Here is a 27,687-nt window from a genome sequence, read left to right as displayed (position 1 = left end):
GTCCAAAGAAATCTTCCCTGCTGCTTATGTTGTGATGCCATCAATGTCACTGTCATTTTCAGAACTTTAACACGATGCAGCTATTTACAGCACAATATTTGCTGGTCCCACAATAAAAAGTTGTAAGCATTTAACCCTGAAGTCAGAAGTCAGTAAAATGCTTTGTACAGTTTGCCATAATTCCTTTTGCTAAACTCCATTTTATTTGTTGCGTATCATTTTTATGACTTACCAAGGAAACTGAAATGCTGGCCCTAAACTCCCTAGTGATGCTCAACCTAATTTTTTTTCCTTTTTCTAAAGTATTTATTTTTCATATCTTTTATTAGCAATGATAGTTAGCTTTCCTTTTCTTTGTTTCTAGTCATAGAACAACTTAAAAATTTTTAATTGCCATATAACGATTGTGCATATGTAGGGGGCCCAATGTTATAATTTGATACATGTATTCAGTGTAATAAAATCAAGGTAATTAGCATTCCCATTTCCTCAAATATTATCATTTGTGTGTGTTGAAAACCCTCAAAGTCTTCTCCTCTAGGTTTTTTGAAATATATAGTTAATTACTGTGAACTGTAGATGTCATAGCATACATTTAGTAGAATATTTATTGATTTATTTTGCTTTCATTAGCATGTTATAGTTATGCATAATAGTTGTGTTCATTTTGGCAAAATCATACATGCAAGGAATTTGATTTATTCCATTTTATTTTTCTGCCCCCAGCTCCACTGCTCCTTCCCCGACTCCCTTTCCTCTACTGGTCTTCCTCTCATTTATTTATTTATTTATTTTTAATTGATGGTTTGTATAACACATAAAGGTGGATTTCTTTGTGTATATTTTACACAGGCATGTAGTATAATTTTATCAAATTTATACTGAATTTTCTCCCCTTTCCCATCCTTCCTGCCTCCCTCTCAGTCTCCTTCTTCTATTCCTCTGATCTTCCCTGTCTCTTTTTTTAAAAAATACATTTTTAGTTGTAGATGGACACAATACCTTTATTTCATTTTTTCTGTGGTGTTGAGGATAGAACCCAGTGTCTTCACATGCAAGGCGAGCACCCTACCACTGAGCTACAGCCCCAGCCCATCTTCCCTGAATCTTTGTGATATCCAACCCCCCTTTTTTTTCTCCCCCACTTTGTTCTAGCTTCTGCCTGTGAGAGAAAACATTCAACCCTTGATTTTCTGAGCCCGGCTTATTTCACTTAGCATGATATTCTCCACTTTCATCCATTTACTGGCAAATGCCAATATTAGAGAACATCTGTTTTAAAGGAACTCTAAAGATTTTGGTCCCAAATTAAATTGTTTATGTGAATAAGACACCCAAAATGTTCATTAGGAACAGTAAAAACTAAAAATATTATTAACACATAACTCTTATTTTCTCAGAGTTTTATGAGCCTTAGGGAGAAAAAAAATAATAATAGAAACTGAAATTCTCAGTGCTGGCAGTAGATAAAAATATGCAATATCTGATTATTCAAGAAAAATATTAAAAACTGGATTCCCTTTCCCAACCTAGAGTGATTTATGACTTAGATCTCCATAGGTAGAACTCAGTTGTGAAATTGAAATGTTACCACATACCAATATTTAATTCTCACATGAAGTTGGAAACTTTGATACATGTGGCCAAGGGAATGCATAATCAGGTAATTATGTGGTACTCTGTTTGACTCCAACATGGATAAGAAATGCAGTGTTTTGCAGAAAATGAATCAGTAGCATTCACCTTTCAACAAATGTTCTAAATTAACAAAAAAACAACAGAATCTCTTGCATGATTTTTTATTGCTATAAACAATGTTACAGAAACACCTTTTATTAATTAATTAGGAAAGAAGGTATGTAGAATTTTGTAAAATATAACAAACTAAAAAGTCCTCAATACTTGTATCTCTAGAAACATAATTTTGAGATTGATAAGCATAACATGACATCATTACAGATCAGAAGTTAAAATATGAATTTTAGATGTGAGGTCAGACATTGATATTCACAATAATTAATGTTCAGAAGAAGAAAACTGATAATATGAACATTTTAATTATGCAACATAGGGGGAAGAGGGATATGTGGAAACTATTAGAGGAACCAAATAAGTTGATAAAACAACTGTTTCCACACAGTGTTTCTAATAATGCAATTATAAAAACCTCTTTTTTCTGTGATTATAAAATAAACTTTCCTCTTTTAACCTGGTTTAGGTTGTAAAGAAAAGGATCTTTTAAAGACTGAAGTTAAGACTCTGTCCAGGCTTGAAAGAATCTAGGAAAATGATTACATTATTTCAGTCACTCAGCCAGTGTTGGCATTCAAAGATTCACAAGATGTTATCCCTTCTCTCAAACTTATTATCAAGTTGGAGACTTGATAGTTATAAACTATTAGTAAATAATTTCTGAATTTTGTGATACTATTCAGAGAAGGATTCACCTAGAACACAATTAAAATGTAAAAGGAGGCATCATGGAAATCGTGAGATTACATGAACTTAAAAAGTTAATGTGTGGACAGGCTTTCCAGGTATAGCCTCTGTCATTACAAAGAACCAGTCCCTAGGGATCCCTAGGGGTGAGGGAAGGTCAGGAGAATCCTGAATCTACTAGAGAAGTATGGCTTAATTGCTAGATTATTAGTGCTTCTGAAAGGCAAGCAAATAATTGGCAATTTATTATTCTTTTTTTTTTCTCATTTGTTGTTGTTTGTTTTGTTTTTTAACCTCCCTAATGCTGGAGGGAAGGATGGATGGGCAATATCAGGAGCAAAGATAGGTGGAGGTGGGACATTAAGACAAAATGGAGTAAATAATTTCATTTGTGGCAAGAGAGCTGATGCTGAGGGAGACAGCCTGAGAGTAAGAAGGATGAAAAAGCCTGCAGTAGAGGCTGAAGTGTCTGTGCAGGAAGGGGAACCTCGGAAGCAGGGACCATGGCAGTGTGAGACTGGCCTGCTTAGGAAAGTCACTGCACAGAATGGAGGGAGCCCCAGTCCACCCTTCAAGCTGGACAAGATTCTGTCCTCCAAAAACATCACCTTTGAATCTCAAGGCTCAGTTTGATTAGCTCAGGTATGAGTGAGCAGAGAGTGGACCAGTCCCTTTCTTGGTGGTCCCTCATTTCCACACCATCTTGTCTGATGTCACTCTTAACTCTGGAATGCCCCTTCCTTTCCCAACTACATTTTCAACGTCAACGTTTCCACCCACTTTTGTTGATGCGTGAGTACCTTTGCTGTTGAAATCACAAGGAATTCTTTTGTGAGTTAAATCTGGAATATGAAAGTCCCTTGGAAACAGATCTGGTAGGGCAGGAGACTATGACAGGGGAGGAAGCATGGTTAGACAATGAGGATCTTCCTAGGAACAGAGCTGTGCCGTGTCCCAGAGATAGTCCTGAAGCAAAGTCAAGGTGACAGGAAGCTAAATAAATAAGAAAGGTGGAACTACAGGCTCCTTGTGGGGTGGCTGACTCCAGTTAGTTAACAGAGGCATATGCGTATCATTTTGTGAGTGTTAGTGTGTGTGAGTGTGTGTGTGTGTGTGTGTGTGTGTGTGTGTGTGTGTGTGTGGTGAGAGCACTTAAAATCTACTCTCTGCAGTTTACAAGAATATAAGACATAGGACTTTATTTGTCAATAACAGATGAGTAAAATATTTAATAAATGAAATTTAAAATAAACATCTATTTAAATGTTTTGGAAAAGGAAAGAATAACAAAAGAGGAAGATAAAGTAGACAGAAAGAAAAGACCCATGAGGAAAGAAGAGCTAACCTCAGTGAAAACCCTCCACTGGCGCAGATACTGTGACATCCATTTAGGGTAATGGAAGTTTTCCCAACCAGCAGCTCCTGCATCCTCATCAAACTTCACTAGATTTTGTCTCCTGTAAAGTGAGGCTCATGATAAAACAGAAAATAAGTGAAACAAAGGAGAAAAATTCTGGTTTTGTGTATAAGATATATATCATGCCACACAAACAGACACACACACACATATATATATGTATTATTTGTTTGTTTGTTTATAAATAGAATGCTACCTATACTGAAACATTAACTTTGTGCTTTAAAAAGGTATGTATAAACATTATGGGTTTTAAATTGAGGTAACAAATAATTCTATGTATTTATCTTCTATGCAACAATATTTTAAAATATTAATTATTTACTTGGTATTGCAAAATGATTTATATGGCTCATTCTTTATAATTTGTGCATTTAAAGCATGAGCCTTTTTTCTCTTTTTGTTCTCAACCCTGGCGAATTACTGGGCCAGCTGTTTCCCCCACTCTTCAAACTGCCTCTTTTGATGAATGATGAAAGATTTCTTTTATCATTTATAATACTTAATGAGAAAAGGTGAATATCTGATAAAGTATGTTTAAAGAACATAATTTTAAATTGTGAGTTGAATATACTCTTCCAAAGATGCTTTAAAATAGTAATAATGTCATGTTTAGCAATTTTCAAAAGACTTTCAAATGCATAATATCATATGAAATCAGTTTTTTTCTTTGACTTAGATCATCCTCATTAATATAGCTTTTAAAAAGACAGAATATTTAATTATAAATTCCAATGAGGAATGTGTAAATGCAAATTCAAATAAGGCATCATATCGAGTGCTCACTTTTTTTCAGGTTGTGTTCAGATTACCTTAACAAAAATAACTAACACGTTAAGCATTCACACACTTTTCATTTAATCCTCACTTTATGAAATTGAGGCTTATAGAAATAACTATTTGCCTAGAAGTCATGTCACCAAGCAGTAACAGAAACAGTATTCTTTGATTTTATTTATTCAACAACTGTTTTGAGGACACATACTATGTGCTAAGAACCATTTTAAATCCCAGCAATACCGCAGCTAACAAAACTGACAAGTTCAGACTGCCATGGAATGTAGTCTGTCTCCAGGGTCCTTGCTCTAAACCAATTTAGTATGGTGCCTACTTTGCATATATCATATTACAATCACCCAAGGCAGTGCTTGATTTATCTCCATTTTATAGATGAGGTTCTAAGGCACCCTTGGACAAATTAACATACCCAAGGTCATCTAGCTCTGTCACCCTACAAAGTCATGCCCATTATCCCATACTACCTCCAGCTTATAAATAAACATTGGCTAAAGTAAACTTTTATATTACAAATGGTATTTGTTTAATAAGTTTCTTGGCCAGAAATTTACTATTCCAGAGGCTAAATGTTCCATAAAGAAGAGCTGCCACAGGGTTAATCTGGATTGACATGCTTTGGGAATCCCATTAAATTACTTCTTTGTTTGGGAATCAGTTTAGTTAGGGACACAAAAGAGACTGCTATTGCTTTGGCAAAAAACAAAATGACAACAAGAACCTATTTGTTTACTACCATCTTCCTGAATGGCAGTGAACACTATGTCATCTCAAATAATAGACTTTTAAATGCAGGCTTTTGAAACTGGAATCACATCTGTGAAAAATGTCATGGCCGTAGATGGTTTCCAAATCTTTGTTAGAGGTGAAATTTCTTTTGAATCTAAACAAACATACAGTAAGTCTATGTTTCTTCTTGTGTTGCTATTTCTGTATTCCCTTAACTTTTACATAAATTATCAGTTGCCATTTCTAATACTTTGAACCTTCACATATTACATAGAAGACAAAACACTATGGAAGCTTATTGGAAAGAAATGTAAAATAGTTTTGTGGCATGCAGTACTACCAAACTCATTCTAGACTTTACATGCCCTTACCAGTTGCAAAATCTGGCTTAAGTTTACTTTCTGTAGTATGTATTACAAAAGCAGGAAAGCAGTAGCTATTCTCCATATTTGTATCATGTTCTTGTGTGCACACATGTGTGTGTGTGTGTGCACACGTGAGCCTGCACATGATTCTGGTATAATCCTCAGTCAGAAAAAAAGTGTTTTAGATAAAATAGTGTGAAACAACACCCACAATGTCCAAAACAATACTTACAACAAAATCTCTTTTTAAGAAAGTTTGCTGAATACATGAAAGGCAGGGTGGTAGCAAGCTCCCTGACTCACATGCTTGAGCAAAATTATAGGAGCATTATTTAGGAAACAGTCATTAAAAGGTCATTAACAGTAGTTTTATATGTGCATCACCTTTGTATAAATAGGGAAAAATTAGCAAGACTTTGAGCAAATGGAGTCTTTGAAAAAGTTTCCTCTCTTAATCATATGTCCAATCACTGTTTCCAATAGTTCTTTTAGGAATGATGATGTAAAAAGAAGTTGAAGTCATTTGGAAATAATATAATCATCTCAAGGTTTCACTATTAGATATAATAAACTTGTGTATCCTTAAAAATAATGTTTAACTCATAAAATATGATCAACAATCTCTATGATTTTTTGTCTCTGAATCCATGTAACTGCTACTATTGAAACTTTAACAACCATGTACATTTTGAATAATTATTGACTCTAAAATCGGTTACTGTTTTTAGAGAAAATGGAGAAAAGGAAAAGAATGTTTAATAATAAAAGATTCTTGTTCCACTAATAATGTTTCTGTTGAATGAAAACACTTCCAATATTCATGCAGTGATGGGAATGTTGTTTTGGCCCAGGTGGTAATAAAAAGAAAGGAGAAAAGAAAGGAGAGCATGTCTTAAAATTGGATTTGGCAGAGAAGGTGTGTTTACTCTCACTGGGAAAACAGAGTGAATGAAAAAATGGAATGCAGGAAAGAGTGTGGCATGAGTGATAAGAAACTTTCAAGCTCTGCTCCTAATAAATATTCAACCCATTGGTAGTCTTTTTTAACTTTAGGGCCCAAGACCTAATATTCCTATGCACATTATATAAATGGGGATTTTAAAAAGGGGATTTATTCTGGAAAAACATTTGGATTTGAATGACTAAAATTTGATTTGAAAACTATTCATATAGAGAACTTAAGTTAATAGGAAGAAAAATTTTTTCCAGTGATATTGTCTGTACCTTCTCAATCACAAAGCTCTTTCATCTCTATGCACGTGCAATTTAATTTAATACCTACTAAGAGAAATGCTCAACACTTCCAAAGGAATTTAAGTCATGACCAGTACCCTATGTAAGGGTTTATTTCTGAATGACTGACAGGAACTTGGAGCTGGATTGCCACCTGGGGGAGTGACATAAAATATTCCAAATGCAAAGCAGTGTTAGGTTCAGTTTGCCCCTGGTTTCACCAAAAACCCTTGGACTTGGGATCCAGTTACATCTGGGTACACACGCTTTCATTTTCATGTACTAGCTTTGTAACCTGGGCAAGTTACCTATCCTCTCTCAATCTTTATTTCTCCATCTATAAAATGAAGTTAATAATACTTAGCCACAGACTCATTGGCATTAAATAAAATGATGTGAAAATTCTGCTGAGTCCCCAACAAAGTAGATAGCAAGAACTGTGAGATAATATTATTGACTGTGCTGTGACGTACTGTACTGAGAGTAGCTTTTCCAATTGAAATGAAGCATGCTGTATGTGAGAAGAGTGTTTGCTCAGAAGATGTTATTATTTAACCTGCTGCTTTTGTCAGTTTGGCAAAGGTTAAGCTTACAAAATGTACAGAAATTTCTGATTCATTACAGGTCAGCCTACTGTGTATCCTCAAGGCCATCCTGATAGGAATTTGAACTACAATTGTGGAGTTGAATGAAACCTCAGTTCTGGCTTTTCCTAATCCTCTAGATAGATTAAATATATAGTTTAACATTAGAGAAGATTTTTTGGATATACCCATAGGATAAAACATATTTTAGAGATTTTTATCCAGCTTTTTTGACAGTGACTGAACTTAAATAACTATTGACTTTTCTTCATCTGATCTTTTACATTAGTGCTTAGCACATAAGCTCTACCCATAGAAATATGTAAAGCAGTGTCATTTTATGATTACTAAAGGTTACTAAAAACTGTATGTTCCATTCCCCAGTTAGAATAAGAAAAGTTTCTGTGCAAAAGTAGCCTATGTATGTGTAGGTATCCTGTTAAAACAAATTGCAATATAAAATGATATTGCATTTTCTTTTCCTAGTATTTATGCAACACAATTTAATCTAATATGGAAAACTGATGTCATGCATCTGAATCTGAACTAGCTAAGAAAGTGAAATGAAATCACCTTCTCAAATTGGAGGAAAGATAGCCTGCAGATGGTGAAAAATTTTTCAATGATTCCATTTTGTACACAGTTTCCTGACCAGCATTTAATCCTATTTTCAAATGGAATTATTAGAATTTAAAAATATGTAATTTAAGGAAGTGGAAATGCTATTTGGTCCGTTGTCTCCCAAATGCATGAAAAATGTCCCCTTTGTAAGGCATCTGGAAGGAACATGCAAATTATAAGGCTGGTGAGAGTCACTATTGAAAATACTGTGCTGTATCTTCATGTGATGTTTAAGGCAATTACTGGAGGTAACTACTACCCACATTTCTTTCAGAATCATTTCTGAACAACAGCTAAAAATGCTGTGAACTATAAGAGACTCAATCTGTCAAAATGTATTAAAGTGACACACTGTTAATGCTAGTTCAACCTAAAAAAAAAAAAAAAATTCATCCTGTAATGAAATGCTTCACATGAACTTAGGAAAGCCAGTTCCCTACAAAATTAGCCAGTATTTTAGACCCATGGTGGTGTGATATAGAAATGGTAATTTGACTCCCTGTTGTGGTTTACTAATGGCTCTTAATACTTATCCATAGATGCATTTGCTTTTATAAATATGTCTAAAGGACAGATAAATGACTTTTCTTCAAAATGAGGAAAGGATTTGAAGGATTTGGAAGAAGCAGGACAAAAAGAAATTTCTTTTTCTTGCCCACTCCCAAAGTTTCCCCCTACCTTATAGAAACATGAATATCAACACACACACACACACACACACACACACACACACACACTATACACTGAAGCATGTGTATAATGAGTATTTTAAAAGCAATTTATTAAAAATGAGAGCAACAAACTCTGAAGCCAGTGTTCCTATCCTCACATTTAGACTAGTCCACACCTCCATGCAAGAGCACCCAGTCTTCAGAGGAAAAGACTAGATTATATTGACATCCTATAAATGAGGGCTAGAACCAGATGAAAGTGTCCTCAATACTTTATATCCTCCTGAAACTTGATAATGAAGCACCATCAGACTTTATAAAGGTCAAATTGGGGGAAAATAAAAGTTGGCATGCTCTCCTGATGATTTATTACTGGATCAAATACACAGACTTTATCTGATCAAGTTATTAGAGCCCTGGTCAGAGGCATCTATCACTGAGAAGCTTTTAAAGGTGAGGAAAGTGGACAGTATTTTCTCTTACTCCACATAAGAGTCAGAAGTAGAAGTGGATCTTTTTTAAGGAGCAGAGATTTCAAAACCCACCAGTCTTAATGTCCCAGTTCTCAGATCAGAGATAGCCCTATGCATAGGCACATGTAATGATCATCAAGAAAATGATATTTGAAGAGTGCTTTAACACCTTGGAGTAACTTTCCACAGCCCATCTTGTCTCCTTCCTTTATCCTTTTGGCTTCAAAATTCCCTCCATTAGGGGGAAACTTAGTACCTACAAGTTTACTATCAAATATACTGCTAGGAGAACTTTACTTTTAATATAATAAATTTAATAGGGTTCATCAGATTATCTAGCTAACATTGGTAGCTTTACATGATGAAGGGAGACACTTCACTGAAGGGAGAAAAATACATGTGAAATTTTTATCAACATTAGCATTTGCCCTCCTAACAACTGTGCTCAAGTGCCCCTATTTCATCTGATCCTAATTTCTATTTCCAACCTATTTTCTATTCTTCTTATTCATGTACCATTTGTTGGTCTTCCAAGTGTATAAACCTTATACTTTCCTAAAAGCACGTTCTATTCTGAAGCTCATTGCAGTCTTGGTAATTTGTCCATTGGCAGGTGAGATCTCTTGCTATAGCCGTACACAGTAAGTGTTTTAGCTCTAATGAGCAGCTGAGCCATTGAGTGGTTCTTGAATTATAATGTGCATAAGAATCACCTGTGTTGCCCACAGATGATGGAGGCTTTTGTGGTCCCATCTCAAAGGTTCTGATTTGGAAGGACCCAGAAAGCATTGCCAACAAGAGCACCAGGTGATAACAGCGCAGGTGATGCTAGGAGCACTTGACGTAAACTTCCTCTGAAAACATTGCTCTTTTGCTTCTTAGATTTCTGGCAAAGACTTGTAAGACAACATATATATTTTTTTCAAAATGAAAATATCATTTTTTTATTAAATCCTGGAAATTTTATTTCAGTAACATTATAAGGCAGACATTTTTATCCTCTACTTTCCTAGATGGGTTGAGAATATTTAGGAGGGTGTTAGCTTAATGCGAGTTAAGAAAATTGTCATTAATCACTTTTTGAGAAAATGTAGGAATCCCAGGAACATGCTGTAATTTGCGTCACTTTTGGACTGCCTCTGCCAGCTCTGTTGTTAGCAGAAGAGTTGTTTATGAAAAGGGCAGGTTTAAGATGAAAATACTGCATTTGCAAAACTCAGAAAACAGTATCAGAGTCTGTAGACTGTGCTCTTCCAACTGGAGAATCCTGTATTTGTAATAAATTCCTGTTGCTCTGGATGAGTTCTGCATTTTCAATGAGGTTAACTTGGCAACATTCAAGTTGATTTTAATAAAAATAGCCGCTTTGAGGACAGGGAGCTGAGGTTGCCAAATTTACAGCTGCCTTGCACAATTACTCTTACACCTCCTTCAGGGCTACTTAGAACCAGTAAGCAAATTAAGTGTATCGATTGCAATTTTGTTGGACTAACCCCGCTTATTTTTTTCTTAAGGAATAAACTTGATTCCTTTTAGTATGTGTCTGTTCAGAGTGATCTCTTTTCTTTTCAGCCATAACACAAAGACAACATCATGGCTGGATCCACGACTTGCGAAAAAGGCTAAACCTCCAGAAGAGTGCAAAGAAAATGGTAGGTTATTAAGTTTTTATGGTGTTTCAGCAATGCCCTTTGAGAATGTTTGTGTTTCTTAAAAGAGGGACTCACCTAAAGAAGCAATAATCTAGTTGAAACAATTTTCAGAATGTACTATTTAAAGCTCAGATAGGAGAGAGAATTAACTCGGCATTTCAGCAGGGCCATGTGGTTTTGCTTTTTCTCCCTGAGGAGACTGTGCTGAATATCACATCTCTGTCATCTCTGTTGATTCTGTTTGACTCCTGGCCTGACTTTCCACCACCTACTAAGGACTTTTGGTTTGCAATATGTCTCTCTGAGTACTCTGATATTTTAAGTGGAGTCAGATATGATGCATAGAGAAGTATTGTGGAACTATAAATAATATTTGTTTGTATTCAAAGGCATAGCATTCTGCCAGTTATTATGGAACCAGTATTAATGAAGGTATATTTTTAATCAAATCTGTCAATAAGAGAACTAATTACATGAATGTCTTAGATTGTTCTTACTATTTTCTAGGACTAGGTTTAAATATAACAGACTTGCTTAAAAATGGACTGTTTTCATATATGTGAAGAATATTTTCCAAATAGTTTCAGAGGACTAGATGAATGTAAACCTTGTTATTAAATTGGTAAATTGTATAGGTGAAGCTGTTACTGATACATGTAAATTTTTAAAATGTTGTGGTTAATGTTGAAACAGTGCTTATAATTCAGCTAAAATGGCAAATACCATACTGTCCTTGATGATTTATTAATTGACCACATTTGCAGTCTTTATGTGATCAAATTATTACTTCCCTGTTCAGAGGCATCTGTCATTGTCAGCTCTAAAAGGTGATCAAGCAGGCCAATAGTATTTAAACTTTTTAAAAACTTTCTACAAATCAACTTTTAAATGTCTCTAATTCTCAAAGTCCTTTCATTTTAATAATAATTTTGATTTTTTTTTCAAATAATAACATGTGTTCCTGTTATAAGGCAGCTATTCACAGGCTAGATACACTGCTGAGTTAAATTAAAAACTAATGCAATTTTTATGCACATATAAATACACAAATATCCAGTTTCTAATCAATATTATCTGCTTTGAATTTTATATTTATAACAATATCTCTATTCCTCCTATATTATAGTACAACTATATGTGGTTTAACTCATAAAATCATTATATGACCTGGACTTTTGAGCACATTTAAGTTACATTTCATTAATACCAATAAGACATGTGCTGCAAATTGTGATAGGTTATAAATTAAAATGACCTGATCTGTTATGTCTGAGAGTTATAATTTACTTATGACACAGATGTAAAATGTTAGTATAACCTAATTAAAATGAATTTAACAATTTTTACATTCTGTGACATATTGAACTTCATAACTGTCTTGTTCCTTTGAGTTGTTCATTTCATTATAAATGCTCTTAAAGTCAAATTTTAAAATCCTAGGGGAAAAGTAGACATAACATATTGACAAATTATGATATTTCAGTTTTATCAGATTTTTCAGGGGAAAAAAAACTTCTGAGCCTTCTCAAGATGGTAAATGCCTAAAATATAATGTCAGCGTCCTATGAACCAAATGTCATTGACTAATGAAGCCTTTAAAAAGTTTATAGTTTTGATCAATTACTGTCTGTTTTCATTTTCTACAAAATAAATAATTCATAGATAGTTCCACATATTATTCGAATATTGTACAATGGAAACTAGTATTTACTTAATGAAAATGCTGTCATTCTGGACACATATTTAAGTTTCCTTGCCAAGAAGAGTGTACTTACGTAATGTTGTTACTTATGGTTTATTTTTCCTTTCTTTAACATGGACTATAGCTTCTTTAAAATGTTAGATCTTAAGGGATTACTGTTGGGCTGCCAGTTAAATCACTCATGTATCAAAAATCAGTTCAGACACACAGTGCACTAATTTTCTGAATGTTGGGAATGTGCATAAAATGTGTATTTAAAACCTGTTGCTGTTCCAGATGATATCTTTCTTTTGTAAAGACTCACCCTTCCTCTGCTAGGCAGATAGAGTGAAAGCTAATTACCCTAATCTAATTTAGAACTGAGCCAATCTGAGGTTGGATTGAGTTCCGATAAGAAACAGTATATCTTTGGTTTGTTCCTGTCTTAAGGGCATTTGCCTACTAGGGTTTTCAACTAACAGCCTAGTGCAGGTTGGCAAACATTTTCTGTAAAGGGCCTGGTAGTAAATATTTTGGACTTTGCAGATCATTCAGTCTCTTTGCAACCACTCATTGCTCAAAAACAGCCAAAATCAATATATGAAGGTCCTAGATATGTTCTGCTCACCCTTTATCTATTGTCACAGAAATTTAACTTTATATTCTTTTATGTAACAAAATAATCTTCTGATTTTCTCAACTGTTTAAATGGTATTTACTGTTCATTTGTAGTCCATACAAAAATAGAGGTGGGCTGGACTTGATACACAGGATGAACTCTTACTCGGTGTGTTCTTGTGAGGCCTTTCCTTTGGCACATCTTGAACATGAGTATTTTTAAATATCTTTCTACTTAGGATTACAAATCTGCAGAAAATCTAGGGTGCATCTTGAGAATCTGAGGTTGTTATTTTTTTTTTTTTTTTTAGAAGATCCTGCAGCTTCAGAATTTGACAAATGTCAAGGGTTACTTGACCAAATGCTTAAGATCTCTCAAGTTTATATTTTGTCATTCTAATCTCTCAAGAGTCTTCAATTCTCTGCTGGTTACTCTAATCTCTAGCAGTGGCTTTCTTCCCAGGCTTAGTCCAAATTCAGATTTCGAAGAGTCCCAAATCACAAAAGCCTCTTCCAATTCTTCCCTAACCTCTACAAGGTTCTCTTCCAAATCTTAGAGCTTCTCAGCTTGCCAATTCAATAGTTCTCTGATCCCTTTAAACTACTTGTTTTCTCACGGGTTAAAAATTCCTTATTCCAACTCTATCTAGAAATTCATATTTTAATAGGGTTGTACACCATGTTGTATATGTATGCATATTGCATATGAATGTATATAATTATGTGAATATGAGTATGTAGATACAGATCTATAACATGCATCTTCAGAGCTGTTCACTTAGGTGCCTGATTTCCTGGCCAGTTATAATAAGAGGAAATCAAATGAAAGAAATGGACTTAAATTACACTGGGCTAGTGAAAAAAAACTAACTATTTTCTCCTTGGTATCAAGGGGCTAAAGGAAACATGGATGGCTCAGTGCAAATATGCATCAAACTAGCACTTATTCTATTGACACTGAAGCACGTATCTTCCCCTTTATCTGAAGGATAACACTGCTACTGAACATAAAAACACACTTTTTCCTCCCACAGTACAGTTGGAAATGCCAGCTTTCTTGTGTCCTCTGTGTTTGTCATAGCTCTGTGCAGTTCCAGAGTTTTAGTACCAGTTCGCACGGCAGAAAAAAGTCCCCACCTACCATGGGATTCTAATATTAGATTAGGGGGAGTGCTATTAAGCAAGCTAATAGAGTCTTATTTAAAATGCCATAGAAATAGCAGTTGACTATTAAATAATTTGGATGCAAAACCAGTTAAATTGCGTATAAAGCACCAACATATTTGTCCCCTCAGAATCAGTGGTGTGGGACTTCTCTTGAGACATTTCCAATTACAAACATTCATATTCTGACACTTCTTTCAAGAATCACTGAGTTGGAATATCAAAAGCGAATAAAGCCTTCTGGGACCATTCTTTTCTTAAAATTGAAATGTGATTAAATTCAGTAGAACCATACAGTTATGCTCAGAAGAAGAAATTATGTGGATTGGAGTCAGGAAAAACTATTTCAACCCCAAATCTATGGGCTCTTGGGTACTTAGTATTTAGGATGGTGAGTTTTCTTACCTGTAGAATGAGAATTACATCTGCTTAATAGAGGTTCAGCTCTACATTCAGAAGTATAATACTTGTTGCACCATAAATTCTAAATAACTGTGAACTTCCTAACTTTCAGGTACTGTTTTAGACTCATGGAAAATAAGGATTAAATTTAGACAGGTGTCCTGGAGAGATGGAGATGAATAAATCCTTATAGGCTAAAATTTTCCATCTTGCTAATTCTAGCCTGATGTTAATAGTTAAGGTTTTTTCTTTTTCATTCCATTAAAGTGGCCCTGTATGCTCACAAAGTTATAATTTCATTGATATAAACTGACTAGGTGGTTTCATTTTTGTATTCAATATCTATAAATTATTTGACTTTTCTTATTCAATTATTAAAATTCCAAAATTATTAAAATTTATTTACGTTCAAGTACTGAACACCTATCTTTAAATATTATGAACAAATTTGAATCCTATTTTGTTTCTACTGATATCTTGGATGTTATAAAAATGAGGAGGTGGCAAATATCTTAATAGAGACAGTTAATACTTATTTAGCTAACTAGTAATTATTCGTGTTAGTCATGATTTTCTATAGCAACACTTTTGAGATATGCTTCAACCAATAGCATGGTACCCTTTCCAGTATTTTTGGCTCAGAAGTACTCAAAAATACCAACCATTTAGGAATATAAGACTTTCATGGATGAAATAATAGTTTATTCAAAATAAATCATGTAGAATAGATAATTCCATTATTGTGCATTGGTACCAAATTTGGGGGAAGCTTGTAGCTATTTTATTGGTTCTAATTAGCCCCTGTGTCTATTAAAGATTGGTTGATGTTCACACTGTGAAAGCTGTTGTATATATTGAGTATCACACCTGAAATAATTATTTGTATATCTTGCCTTCATACATGCTAAAATTTATCAGAACTGTCAAATAGAAACCATGTGAGGACCTTGAAGTTGTGTCCTACATATTTTTCTTACTTGCTCAAGATACTTTTATGTTTAGAAAAGTGTTAGCTTGTCCTTATAGTGTAACAACTTCAACTTAAAAATTGCATCAGTAACATCAAATCTATTTGTTCTACACAATAGCAGAATGATTTCAAAAATTTTCAAGCATTACCTTTTAAAAACTTTTTATTTTTAAATAGTTACAAATTCATAGGAAGTTACAAAGTCATATACAAGGAGGTCTAGAATATCCTTTATGAACTTTCCCCAAAGTTAACAAATAATCAGACTATAATATTAAAACCAGGAAATTGACAATGGTACAATCCAAAGAGTCTATTCAGATTTCACCAGTTATACAAGTATTCAGTGTGTGTAAGTGTGTGCTGGTAGGGGTTGGGGGGCCCGTGCAATTGTATCACATGTGTAATTAGCCATACCTATAACCCTTGATCTGTTTCTCATTTCAATTATATTGTTATTTCAAAAATGTTATATAAGTGGAGTCATACACTGTATTTATTTTATTTTTTGAGATAGTCTTTTTTCCATTCAACACAATTCCTGAAATCCATTCATGTGTGTATAACAATATTTTGCTTATTGCCATACACTATGCTACTATAATATGGCTTATTATATGTCCTATTTACACATTCACCTTTGAAGATTTCTGGATTGTTTCCAATTTGGGGCTAATACAAATAAAGTTGCTATGAATATTTGTATACAGGTTTTTATGTGAACATAACATTTTTACTTCTCTGGGATAAGTGTACAAGAGTACAACTGCTAGATTAAATGGTAAGTACATTTTAGTTTTAAAAGAAACAGCCAAACTATTTTGCAGAGTGGCTTTGCTCTGACATTTCCACCCACAATGAACATGTAATTCAGATTTTTGTATCCTTTCCAGCATTTGCTCTTTAGAATAATTTTCATTTTCCTTTTAGCCATCCTGATGATACATAGTGATACTGCATTTTGGTTTTAATAAGCATTTCCCTAATGGCTTATGATATTGAATATCTTTTCATGTAATTATTTGTCATCCGGATATCCTAATTGGGTTAATGTTTAATCCTGTCTTTTGCCCAATTTGTTTGATTCTTAAATTAAGTTTTGAGAATTCTTTATGTATTATAGATAAGAAGTCCTTTAATCAGATATGTTATTTACACACATCTTCTCCACAGCCTGTAATTTGTCTTTTCATCCTTTTTAGCAGGATCTTTTGTGGAGAAGTGTTTTTAGTTTTGATGAATCCAGTTTATTGCCCTTCCTTTTATAAATCATATTTTTGGTAACTTATTCTCAGCTAGCCTAGGTCCCAAAGATTTTCACATATGTTTTTTCCTAAGTACTATATAGTCTTATGTTTTATATTTAAATAATCTATTTTGAATTAATCTTTGCATACAGTACAAGGTTGAAGTTGAGGTTCTTCTTTATCCTTTTTCATTTTATTTATTTGCATAATGATGTCCAATTACTTGAGAACCATTATTTTGTCAGGGCTGTCCTTTCTCCCTTGAATTGTACGTGCCTCCTCATCAGACATCATGGGTTCTGTTGATCCAGGTGTCTAATCTTCACTGGTACCACTATAGCCATAAGTAAGCCTTAATATTAGGTATAGTTATGTTTTCTACTTTATTCTGGATCCAAATTGTTTTAACTATTTTAAGATTATTTCTTTTTCATATAAATTTTAGAATCAGTTTTCTAGGAGTACAAAAGTCTTGCTGGGATTATCACAGGAATAGGATTAAACGCATAAATCAACGTGGGGAGAATTGATAGCTGTACTAATCTGAGTGTTCAAATCCATGAACATAAGTCTTTAAATTGTTTAAGTCCTCTTAGACTTCTTCTTTCATTAGCATTTTGTAATTTTCAGCAAAGTATGGTGTACACATTTTTCACATATACCTAAAAATTTTGAGCAAGTAAATAATTTTGTGTTTTAATCTCGGTATATAGAAGTGAAATTGATTTGTGGGTTGATCATGGGTCCTGTGACCTAGCAAAACTCATTTGTAAGTTACAGGAACATTTTTGGTAAATTCCTTGTGATTTCTACCTAGACAGTTTCCCATTTATATAATCATATTTTTTATTTAGACTGCTGACAAGGTACATTATTATATTGAGGGATTTTCAAATATCAAACCAGTCTTGCATAATTAGGATAAGCTCTACTTAGGCATGGTGTACAATTTTTATACACTGCTTTATTCCACTGGCTAATTCATTATTTTTATTTTTTATTATTTATTTTATTTGATGGTGCTGGAGATTAAACTAAGGACCCCATATGTGCTTGGAAGGGCTCTACCACGAAGTTATACCCACAACCCCAACTTGTTAATGTATTATTAAATATTTTGTGTCTGTGTCTATGAGAAATAGTTATCTTTTGTTGCACTTTTACCTGATTTTGATATTGTGGTAATATTGGCCATATAAAATGATTTGGTAAGAATTACCACCCCTCTTCTATTTTCTGGAAAAGAGCATATGTAATTGGTGTCAATTGTTGTTGAAATGTTTACTAAAACTTTTCTGTGAAATCACCTGACCTAACGGTTTCTTAAAGCATACTTTTATTGCAATTTTAATTGCTTTAATAGTGATGGTATTATTCAGTTTGTGTACTTTATCTTGTTTCAGTTTCAGTAATTTGTGGTTTTATAGGAATTGGTCCATTTCTTCCAAGTGGTTGAGTAAGACAAATTGATTTTTTTCTGTTGCTCAATTTGTTGAGTAAATTCTATGGATCTGTCCTTAATTCTGCCTTTATATTCTATGTCTGAGCAAGATTTTAATTTCTGTTATTTTGATTTTCAGCTGTAATTTCTATTTGGTGCTTTGTTATGATTACCGATTTAAAATTCTTGTCAGATAATTCAAAGATATCTAGTTTTATATTAATTTTTTCTCATCCAAGTTGTGATTTTTCCTGGCCATTGGTATGAGGAGTTAAACTGAGTTTGTCCTACAGATTTTTTATGCAGACATTTAAAATAAAATCTTTTATTTTAGCAGACGGTGTCCCTGTTTTGGTTTGGTATGTAGGTTCTAGCCTATTTTCTAGGCTATAGTTCCAAATGCAATTTAATTTTCAGAACATTTTCAATGTCGTTTTGGTCTGCTTACTTGTTCTGATTTGGGAACTCCTGATACACATGTCTGTAGGTGCCACCTACAAGTTGCAGAAAGCTCTTCTCTTTGTTACCTGTTGTCACTGGAAGTAATGTGAGATGCTAGATCTGTGAGGTGGAAATTGTTCCCCTGGCCTTTGTTTTCTGCCCATGTGGTCCTGTCAGGGGTGGAGCCAAGAATGTGCTACATGGGATCCACTGAGGTACCACTGCAGTTGCATTGGACTATTGCTGGTGTTAGTAAATGTGGCAACCATTCTGAACAATACCAATGCCACTACAGGGGATAAAAGGGATTCACCACTACAACTTGTCATGGGTCAAGAATGAGGCTGCCCCAAGTCCCTGCTACAATTCTCTGTACACACTTCTAGCCTTTTTTCCCAAAATAGAATTTCTTCATTTCTTTTCTTCTTTCTTTGTTTATATATGTGTGTTGTATATTCCAAGCTGAAGGCCTCCTTGATGCCTAGGTCTAAGATATATAAGAGAAAAAAGAAAAAATTCACAGTGGTGTCATTCCTCTAGTCCTAGCCAGTCTACCTACCTTATTTCTGTCCTTCAGAATCTTTTCAGAATTTTTCTATTGAGTCATTTCCAGGACTTTTAGTTGTATTTAAAGGGAAGGAAGGGGAAAAATTAAGTCTATACCATCTTGCCTGAGACCAAATATCTAAATATTCTTTTTTGGTTCTACACAATAACAGTAGTTTAAAGTTTAGAAGTATTTTTACATGTATTCTCTGTGTTGAAGATACCAACAGTCTATGATATAGAGATTTTAAACTCTCATTTATCAGATAATGATGCTATAGTCCAATGAGTTTAAGGTCCTTGGGCAATAAGTATAAATAGAAAATGAAACTCAATTCAAGACATTTGAGTTTAAGATGTTGTATCTGTCATACATACCATAAGATGCTTAAACAAGAAACACTAAGGCCTTTTAAAACGTATGTTAAAAGAAACTGGTTAAAAATGTTTTTAACCTTGAAATTTTATATTTAAAGAATTTTTTAAATGTATTTTCCATGTTTCTTCTAGCCCATCGCATTGGTGAATAGACTGAGCAGTCTATTCATGATCCAAGTATTCTAAATGTCATGTAATTTATGTTCTTAAACCATCAGGGTGAATTTGGTTCTCTGAAAGATATGTTAAAATGACTGTTGAATTATCTTCTGTGTTCTTAAAATTGTTTTAAAAACGAGATTCTGTTGTTTTCTATGCTTTCATCATTTTAAAAAATGCTCAATATATTCCACACAATACTGGAAACAGTCTCTCTCAGAGCTAAATGTGGGTCTCTGTCAGTCACACTGTTAGGCACAGCATTAAGTGTCCCTCAGTGGTAAGATGTGCTCAACAATGCAGAAAGCAAAATAGAAAGGTAAATGCTGATCTGAATATTACAGACAAGTTCTTCCAGAAGTAAAAGAGAAACAAATCCAGATCATCAACACAAATTCAAGTAACTGAATATAAAACTATGAATTATAGTTGCAAAGAAAACCCAGAGAGTTTAATTTTATCTGCTGAGGGAAGATGATCTGAATCCTTCTTAGTACATGTAATTTAAGGTTTCCTAAATTCTATGCATCATAAAATATTGCATTCCAAAACTGATGATGATTTTTTTTAAAAAAGCCAACTATTTTTACTAGTTAGAGTGAAAATGAGCACTTATCATGTAATCTAATGCACAATTGTGGACTAACCACCAAGTATTTCAAAGGGCCTGGCTTAATATACATTGAACAAGGCCACTCATGCAGCCATCCATGCTACCATTAAAATACCAACATCTGTAAGGAATCATATTTTCAATAACTCAATATTTTATGTGCTCTTGGTGAGAACTCCTCAATCTCAAAAATGTTGTCTTTAGACAAAATTGAAGAATTTGATAACCAAAACTATATAAGGAATCCAAATAGATTTAGTATTACTATGTCAAAGGGACCATTTCAAATCAGCACCACAAGATCAAAATTAAACTAGATTGATTGTGTTTTCCCTAAGCTTCTTACTACTATGTGGTAAATCTTATTTTTAGTTTTTGACCTATAAAATTAATTCTTAGCATTTTGCATAGGCTCCCAATATTTGTTTTCATTAAGAAATGTCTTAATCTCTCCCAGATTATCTTTTCTACTTATTCTAACATATCTATTCTCTTTGCCTTCTTCACATTTGTTTGACTAATCTAAATCTTTTCTTTGAGGTTGATTTACCCCTGTCCCTAAGGCTTCAAGGCTACAAAACAGCATCTTCTAGTACTTAGTTCTTACATATTGTAAGTCATTTTATGCCTTTTGATGTAATTTCTCTCTCTGCACACAAAGTTGATATATTCACCCATACTTAAATACTCACTTGTAGAACTGAACTGTTAGCCCTGAAAAAAATGCAAATAAATATGACCACTGAACCCAGTTTTTGAAGAGCAATATAGTTGAGAAGACAATGTGCTAAGCTCTCCAAAGTAATACAGATCATTTAATTATGGGGTGGGGACTCATCATTCACCATATAAGAGGAAAATAGGACAACTGGCTGTGAGATGGAGTGTTCATAGAAGACTTGATGAAAGAGTGGAATTTGAGCAGCACACTAAGAAGGTTCAGATTTAGAGTCGCTCTTAAATATTCAGGTTCCGTTGGATTACTTCATCAGGGAGCTTCTGTTTTCCCTCTACCCCTTCTCCCTGGGTTATTGCTCCCATTCCCATGGCCTTACCTCCTGTCTCTATGCTAATGACTAGTTTTACTTGTCAACTCTGATTAAGTCTGTCTGCTGTTCTAAATACATTCAAGAATAACATATATTTCTCATATTGGCATTAGGTTTTATTTCTATTATTATTGCTAGGTAATTTTCAATGGTTCCATCTTTCCTACTCCAACCAGATCTGTAGTTGTTACATTATTTTTTCTGTCAAGTCCATCTTTAAGACTTATAAAACCCGTCTTGTCCATTACTAGAACATCGTTCTTACATGTGTTCTCCTAATTTTTAGTCTATAATTATAAAGTCTATAAAGGTAGATAGTCGATATATATGAGGGGTTTCATAAAGGAAAATATTTCTTATACTCAATTCTCTTTCAGTATAATTCCAGTGTTCATGCTTATATTCAAAAATCTGCATGATTCCTGTATCACTCCATTTCTTTTTCTTAGGAACAGTGCCAGCTGTTTTTACAGTTTTCTTTATTCTATTTTGATTACTAAATACTTTGTTGCCTTTAAAAAGAAAATATACAGATAGAGATAGTAGTACTCTTGGATATTCTTTAGGCTAAAGTTCAAAAAAATAATCCATGTATCAATTTGGTATCCAGAGAACATGGAATTGAGCCCCAAACACTGAATAGTGCCTGATAAAATTACAAACTAAGAAAGAGACAAATGAACATATAACTAAAAGAATCATGGCTTGGATTTAGTAATTTTTTATTTTACAACAAAAATAATCCAATAGCTTGAGTAAGTTCATTTTTTTTTGAAGACTAGCATTCTCCTTTGAATTGAATTCCTTATGTCTTTGTAAACACATCCTACATTTAATTAATGTTATATACACTGTTTCCTGGGAAACACCCTTATAGGGAGATATCACCTTTACCTTCTTCAGGTAGATTTTGTCTTCTTTAGTGTCTGTATAGATTAATATTTCTCTAGTTTTATCTATTCAGATTCCACCAGAGCATTATTTTGTACAAGGAATCTAGCCTCTTATAATGGAAGCTTAGTTGAGGTTTATTGAAAATTTATTCTTTCCTTTCTGAATTCTAAATGTGTGTTCATTTTGCTTAACCCAACAACAGGGTCTTGGCAATCCTCAATCGCTGTTCTATTTAATTTAATTATAACCCTAGTGCCTGCAGCTATGTCATTTTAGCTTTTTAGGCAGCAGCATTTTGAAATTACCTTTTCCATCCAGTCTAAAATTCAGCTTGTGGGTTTTGTTTTTTTTTTTTTGAAGCAAAACTAAATTAAAACCCCAGCTCCTAAGTGGATGCACAATCACACACATTCCTTTTCCTTCCTCTTCACTCACCTTATAACTCACCAGATACCTGATACCATACTCAGTAGTCACCTTTGCACCATTTGAAGCAAGAAAGCCCAACTGATATATAAATAAGTTGGCATGTGTTCTTTTTCTAAAGCAGAATAGCATTCCAGTTGGTTTTTCTATTAATATCAATGTATGGGATGATATCTGAGGAAACTTTCATAAACTGTAAAGCACACAAGTTGATCCTGCTATCATGGGATGCAGAGTGTGTAACCCAATATATGCCAAACTGTTCCCTGGTGATGACAGGGACAGGTAATGACAGGGGGTAATGAAACCCCTGTGCACTGAGTTAGAGTAGGTTGTAGCTATTTCATGGCGAATTCATCTTTTATAGGTATCTGATCAAAGGACTCATTCAGCATATGTCCTCACTTCCTTTTTTCCTCCCTTCTTTTCTTTCCTTTCAGGACCCTTTTACTTGGTCGGCTTCTGAAATAGTTCTTTTAGTGAGTTTGTTTGGAATAAGGGAAGGCAAAGAGGTGAAAGGAAACACATGCCCACACACAATTGCATAAGGAAATATGGCAGGTATCTTCGGGTGTACATGCATTGGGCGAAGTCAACATCTGGCATGGGAAGTGCACTTGGTTAATTAAGAAGGACTTCTTTTAGAAGATAGGTTCTACTACTGAATTTTAAGACTGAAGAAGCATGTTGTTACATAGAAGGAAGAGAGAGACTTGTTGGACATGTGGGCCACCTCAAGGGAGTTTATGGGCAGGAGAATACAAGTAGCTTTCCTGACTGAAGCTGAGGTAGAATCAAGTCTAGTCATAAGTAAGCATAGTGAGGTAAAAGGCAGAAATGTCACAAAGTTACAGGTGCCCAGAGGTGAATATTTCTTTGCCATCAAAAAGAAATTAAACAGATTATGTTCATTATCCTACAAATGATGGTCTTAAGCTGTAGAGAATGTAGTCCTGGGCCCAAACCAAGAAACATACAGATTACTTGATAAATAGCTAACAATCGTGGCAATCCAAAGACACTTAAGTTTCCATTGCAGGCTCTTGTGATCCCATATCTCGGTTGCTTTTGTAGATAGTTATTGTTGGAAATAACATTTATTTTCTAAAGCATTTTAACAGATATTAAATTTTATCTTAATAATTACTCTATGAAGTAATAAAAATTAATGCACATTTAAGAAGCCAAGGTCCAGAAAGGTATAATTTGTCTAAACCACTTGCTGGTATAAACAAGCATTAAGAGTCCCTGAGACTTATAATGTCCCATATCTTCCTTTCTCAAAAGATGCCAAACAACAATATCACTATAGATATCATAAGGAGAAACTGAGTATACAAGTGACAGCATGTGTTAGAGAGTAACACACACAGCATTATTGCACAGCTTTGGAGTTCACATTTAGAGTGATGTTTGAGAACTTCCCTAATATCCTTCTGGATTATAGCAACCCATTAAATGCAATGGTATTGTGATTACCATTTGCTAGTATCATTCAGAGCACATGGTATCTGACATTCTTGGAAATACAGTATTCCCTGAAAGAATGGTAAAAATTGTCTCACATTTATTAAATGCTTGGCTTGCTTCAAGGGCAAAATGCAGTCCTTAAAAATACTGCTTCTTATTATTTAAAAAAAAAAAGTATCCTTTGACTCCTTCACTAGCTTGGAGCAAACAGATTGTGGCTTGTTAGACCTAGTAAATATCATCAACTCTCCCTGGGTTATGCAATCTTTATTGTCTATATCTGTCTTGGTTTAAAAGGCGTTGCCTTCAGCTGAGCACAATGGTGCATGCCTATAATCCTATCAACTTGAAGAGTCTATGGCAAGAGGATCAAAAGTTCAAGGCCAGCCTAGGCAACATAATGTAACCCTGTCTCAAAATAAAAAGAGATGGGGAAGTAGCTCAATGGTAGAATGCCTCTGGATTCAATCCCCAGTACCCCTCCCAACCCCCACCTGCCTCCGCACAAAAGAAAGTTGTTATCTTTAGAGAATATTTTCATTCTGTTTATATAAATATATATAAATTCATAGGCACATATGACAGTGACTATTAATTTTTGAAACTAAATATGAGGTAGCAAATTTAAGATATTAATATAGATTAGGGAACTAAATTTTGCCATAAGAGCAGATCTATTATAGTGGCAAAAATGGTGCTGAACATTTGAAAGGATAATGAGACAATCATCTTCACACCTAGTTAATATAGTACCTTAAAACTGTGCAGACAGCTGTGAGCCTGTAACTGCAGAAAGGAAACTAAGTGTAGTCAGTAAGAACATGGGCTCTGTCTGAAGTCACATTACTTGGGTTCACATCCTCCCATCATTTACTGGCTATGTGAACTTGCTCTATAAGAAATTCCTCATGTTATTGTTGAACAGAACACATCATTTTACTTCTAACAATCTCTCCTCAGCTTCCAGTTGGAATAAAATAATTTGAAATTTTCTCAAAAATATGTCTCATCATAAGTGTAACCCACAGAGTTGATTTCAGTATAGCTCTGTTCTCTACTCCAGCACTAATTTTGTTAGTATTTTAATATTAAAATCACCATGTATTAAGTAATTAGTGTGCACTAGGAGGATTACATATGTTCTCTCACTTAATCCCCTCAACACCCTGATGAGACACATAATATCATTATCATCATTTTATAGAGAAGAAAACTTGTAATGAGTTCATTCCTCTGGGAGAGAAGAAACTGAAGATAAAATCTAATGTGCTTCTGTTTCACCAAGACTTGTCTTCTCAAAATAAATAAATAAATAAATAAGACTTCTCATTTCCCACTTCATTTTCATTGTTTTTGATAGTAGCACTGAAATAGAAAACATTCTTTGCTTTATATATTAAAAATATAAGTCACAGTGGCATCCTAAACATGGTCTTAATAGAATAACATTATTCAAAATAATACACTTAAAAAGTTAATCACTTTTGATACAATATAATCAATAGCCTAGCTCATTTTGGACATACACTGATTAAAATAAATAAATTCTTAGAGAAGAACAAGGTATGTGGCCTTATGAAGAAATTTCGGTCAGTCATTCAAATTTACTATTGCCATCAAAGTCTTACCTTTTAATTATATTAACATACAATTTATGTGAATTCAATTATGTTCAATTATGTACTCTGAGCTCAACAGTTAAGTTGATCTTATTGTGAAATTTTTATCCAATGGAAGTAACAACTTTGTGTTTTGGTTGAACCAGTTCCTATACAACAGACACTCTTCTCACCCAATAGAGAAAGATTTACTTTCCATTTCAAAGTTTGTTCCTGTAAGCATGAACAAATTAATTCAGTGTGTCTCTATTTCTTTGGAAGCAGTAATTTTAATGACTGACCCCAATTGCTTTATAAGCCTGTATAAATTTTGTAACATCCTACAAACACAAGATGTATATTGTTTTTTGATCATCACATACCCAAAATTATCTAGAGCACTGATTATGTTGCATCAAAAATGAATTATGTGGAGGAAGTGAATTATGTTGGCCAATTTTATTCCATTCTGGAGAAAAAAATGTGGGGCCTTTTAAACATCACTGTATAGTCAGAAATCCTTAATATTCATCATTAAATAAAGGAGAAGCAATGCATTAGTGCATATTAATATATTCTAATTAATATGTCATTGTTAACTCTCTCCCAATTTCCTACTTTCATTTCTAAGTTAAATAATATGATTAAACATAGTTTCCGTTGTTTAATGAATGACCTTTCATAAATGACAAAATTTCACAGTGGTCAGATCCGAAGGTACAAAATGCAATTTTTTTTTTTTTTTTTTGCAAAGGCAGTAACAATATGTTTAAGTTCAGTTTCTTTGAGGTCAACAATTATTTTTCCAACTGCATTATGCCAGGCACAGTGCTAGAGGCTTGCATTAGAAAGATGAAAAATATGGGCCCTCAAGTTGATTTTACAACTTGATAATGAGAGAAACACATGTTTGGAGCTTTTCAATACAAATACAGAAGCTAATTTCCACAGGAAGTTTAGCCAGTACAGATGAGGAAGGCAGAATGCACCCAGAGCATTTAGAGCAGACACATTTTGTATTTTCTACATGATGTTTATTTTAGTTAGCTTTCTATTACTGTAACAAATTATCTGAGATAGCCAACTTAAAAATAGGAAAAGCTTATTTTGGCTCACAGCTTTAGAGGTTTCAGTCCCTGGTTGGTTGGCTTCATTACATTTGGGTCTGTGGAAAAGCAAGTACATCATGGCAGGAGCACAATGCAGAGGAGGCCACTCACCTCACTGCATCTACAAAGCAAAGAGAAAGAGCAAGCAGAAGAAACCTAGGTCCCATTGTCTCCTTGGAGGACACTCCATCCCTTCCCCCCAGTGACCTAAGATTTCCCACTTAGCCCCACCTCTTCAAGGTTTCATCGCCTTTCAATACCATGAAGCTGAGGCTCAAGTCTCTAACACATGGGCCTTCAAGAGACAACCCAGATCCAAACTATACTGACTTTTATTGAGGCTACTTGATTTCAAAGTACCATGGTAGGTACTGGCTGGACATTAGAGAAAAACATGCATACAGAAAATGATAAAGAAGGTAGATATGAGAGAGAGGAAAAGAGAAATCAGGAGTATTTAGGGTGGGCTAAAATCTAGTATTCTCAGGATTCTAAGTTGGAA

At 34.1% G+C, this 27,687-nt stretch overlaps 1 protein-coding gene across 2 annotated transcripts in view; it reads left to right on the top strand.

Annotated features, from left to right (window-relative positions):
* The window catches only part of Magi2 (membrane associated guanylate kinase, WW and PDZ domain containing 2), a 1,283,222-nt gene that overhangs the window by 851,223 nt on the left and 404,312 nt on the right, over positions 1-27,687 (top strand). For both annotated transcript variants that reach the window (XM_076862515.2, XM_076862511.2), the window contains exon 6: positions 10,900-10,979. In XM_076862515.2, coding sequence (XP_076718630.2) covers positions 10,900-10,979 — 80 coding nt within the window. The remainder of the gene's footprint in view (positions 1-10,899; positions 10,980-27,687) is intronic.

The sequence above is a fragment of the Callospermophilus lateralis genome, chromosome 1 (genome assembly GCF_048772815.1).
Source record: "Callospermophilus lateralis isolate mCalLat2 chromosome 1, mCalLat2.hap1, whole genome shotgun sequence".
NCBI lineage: Eukaryota > Metazoa > Chordata > Mammalia > Rodentia > Sciuridae > Callospermophilus > Callospermophilus lateralis.
This window is presented reverse-complemented; position numbering and strand designations above follow the sequence as displayed.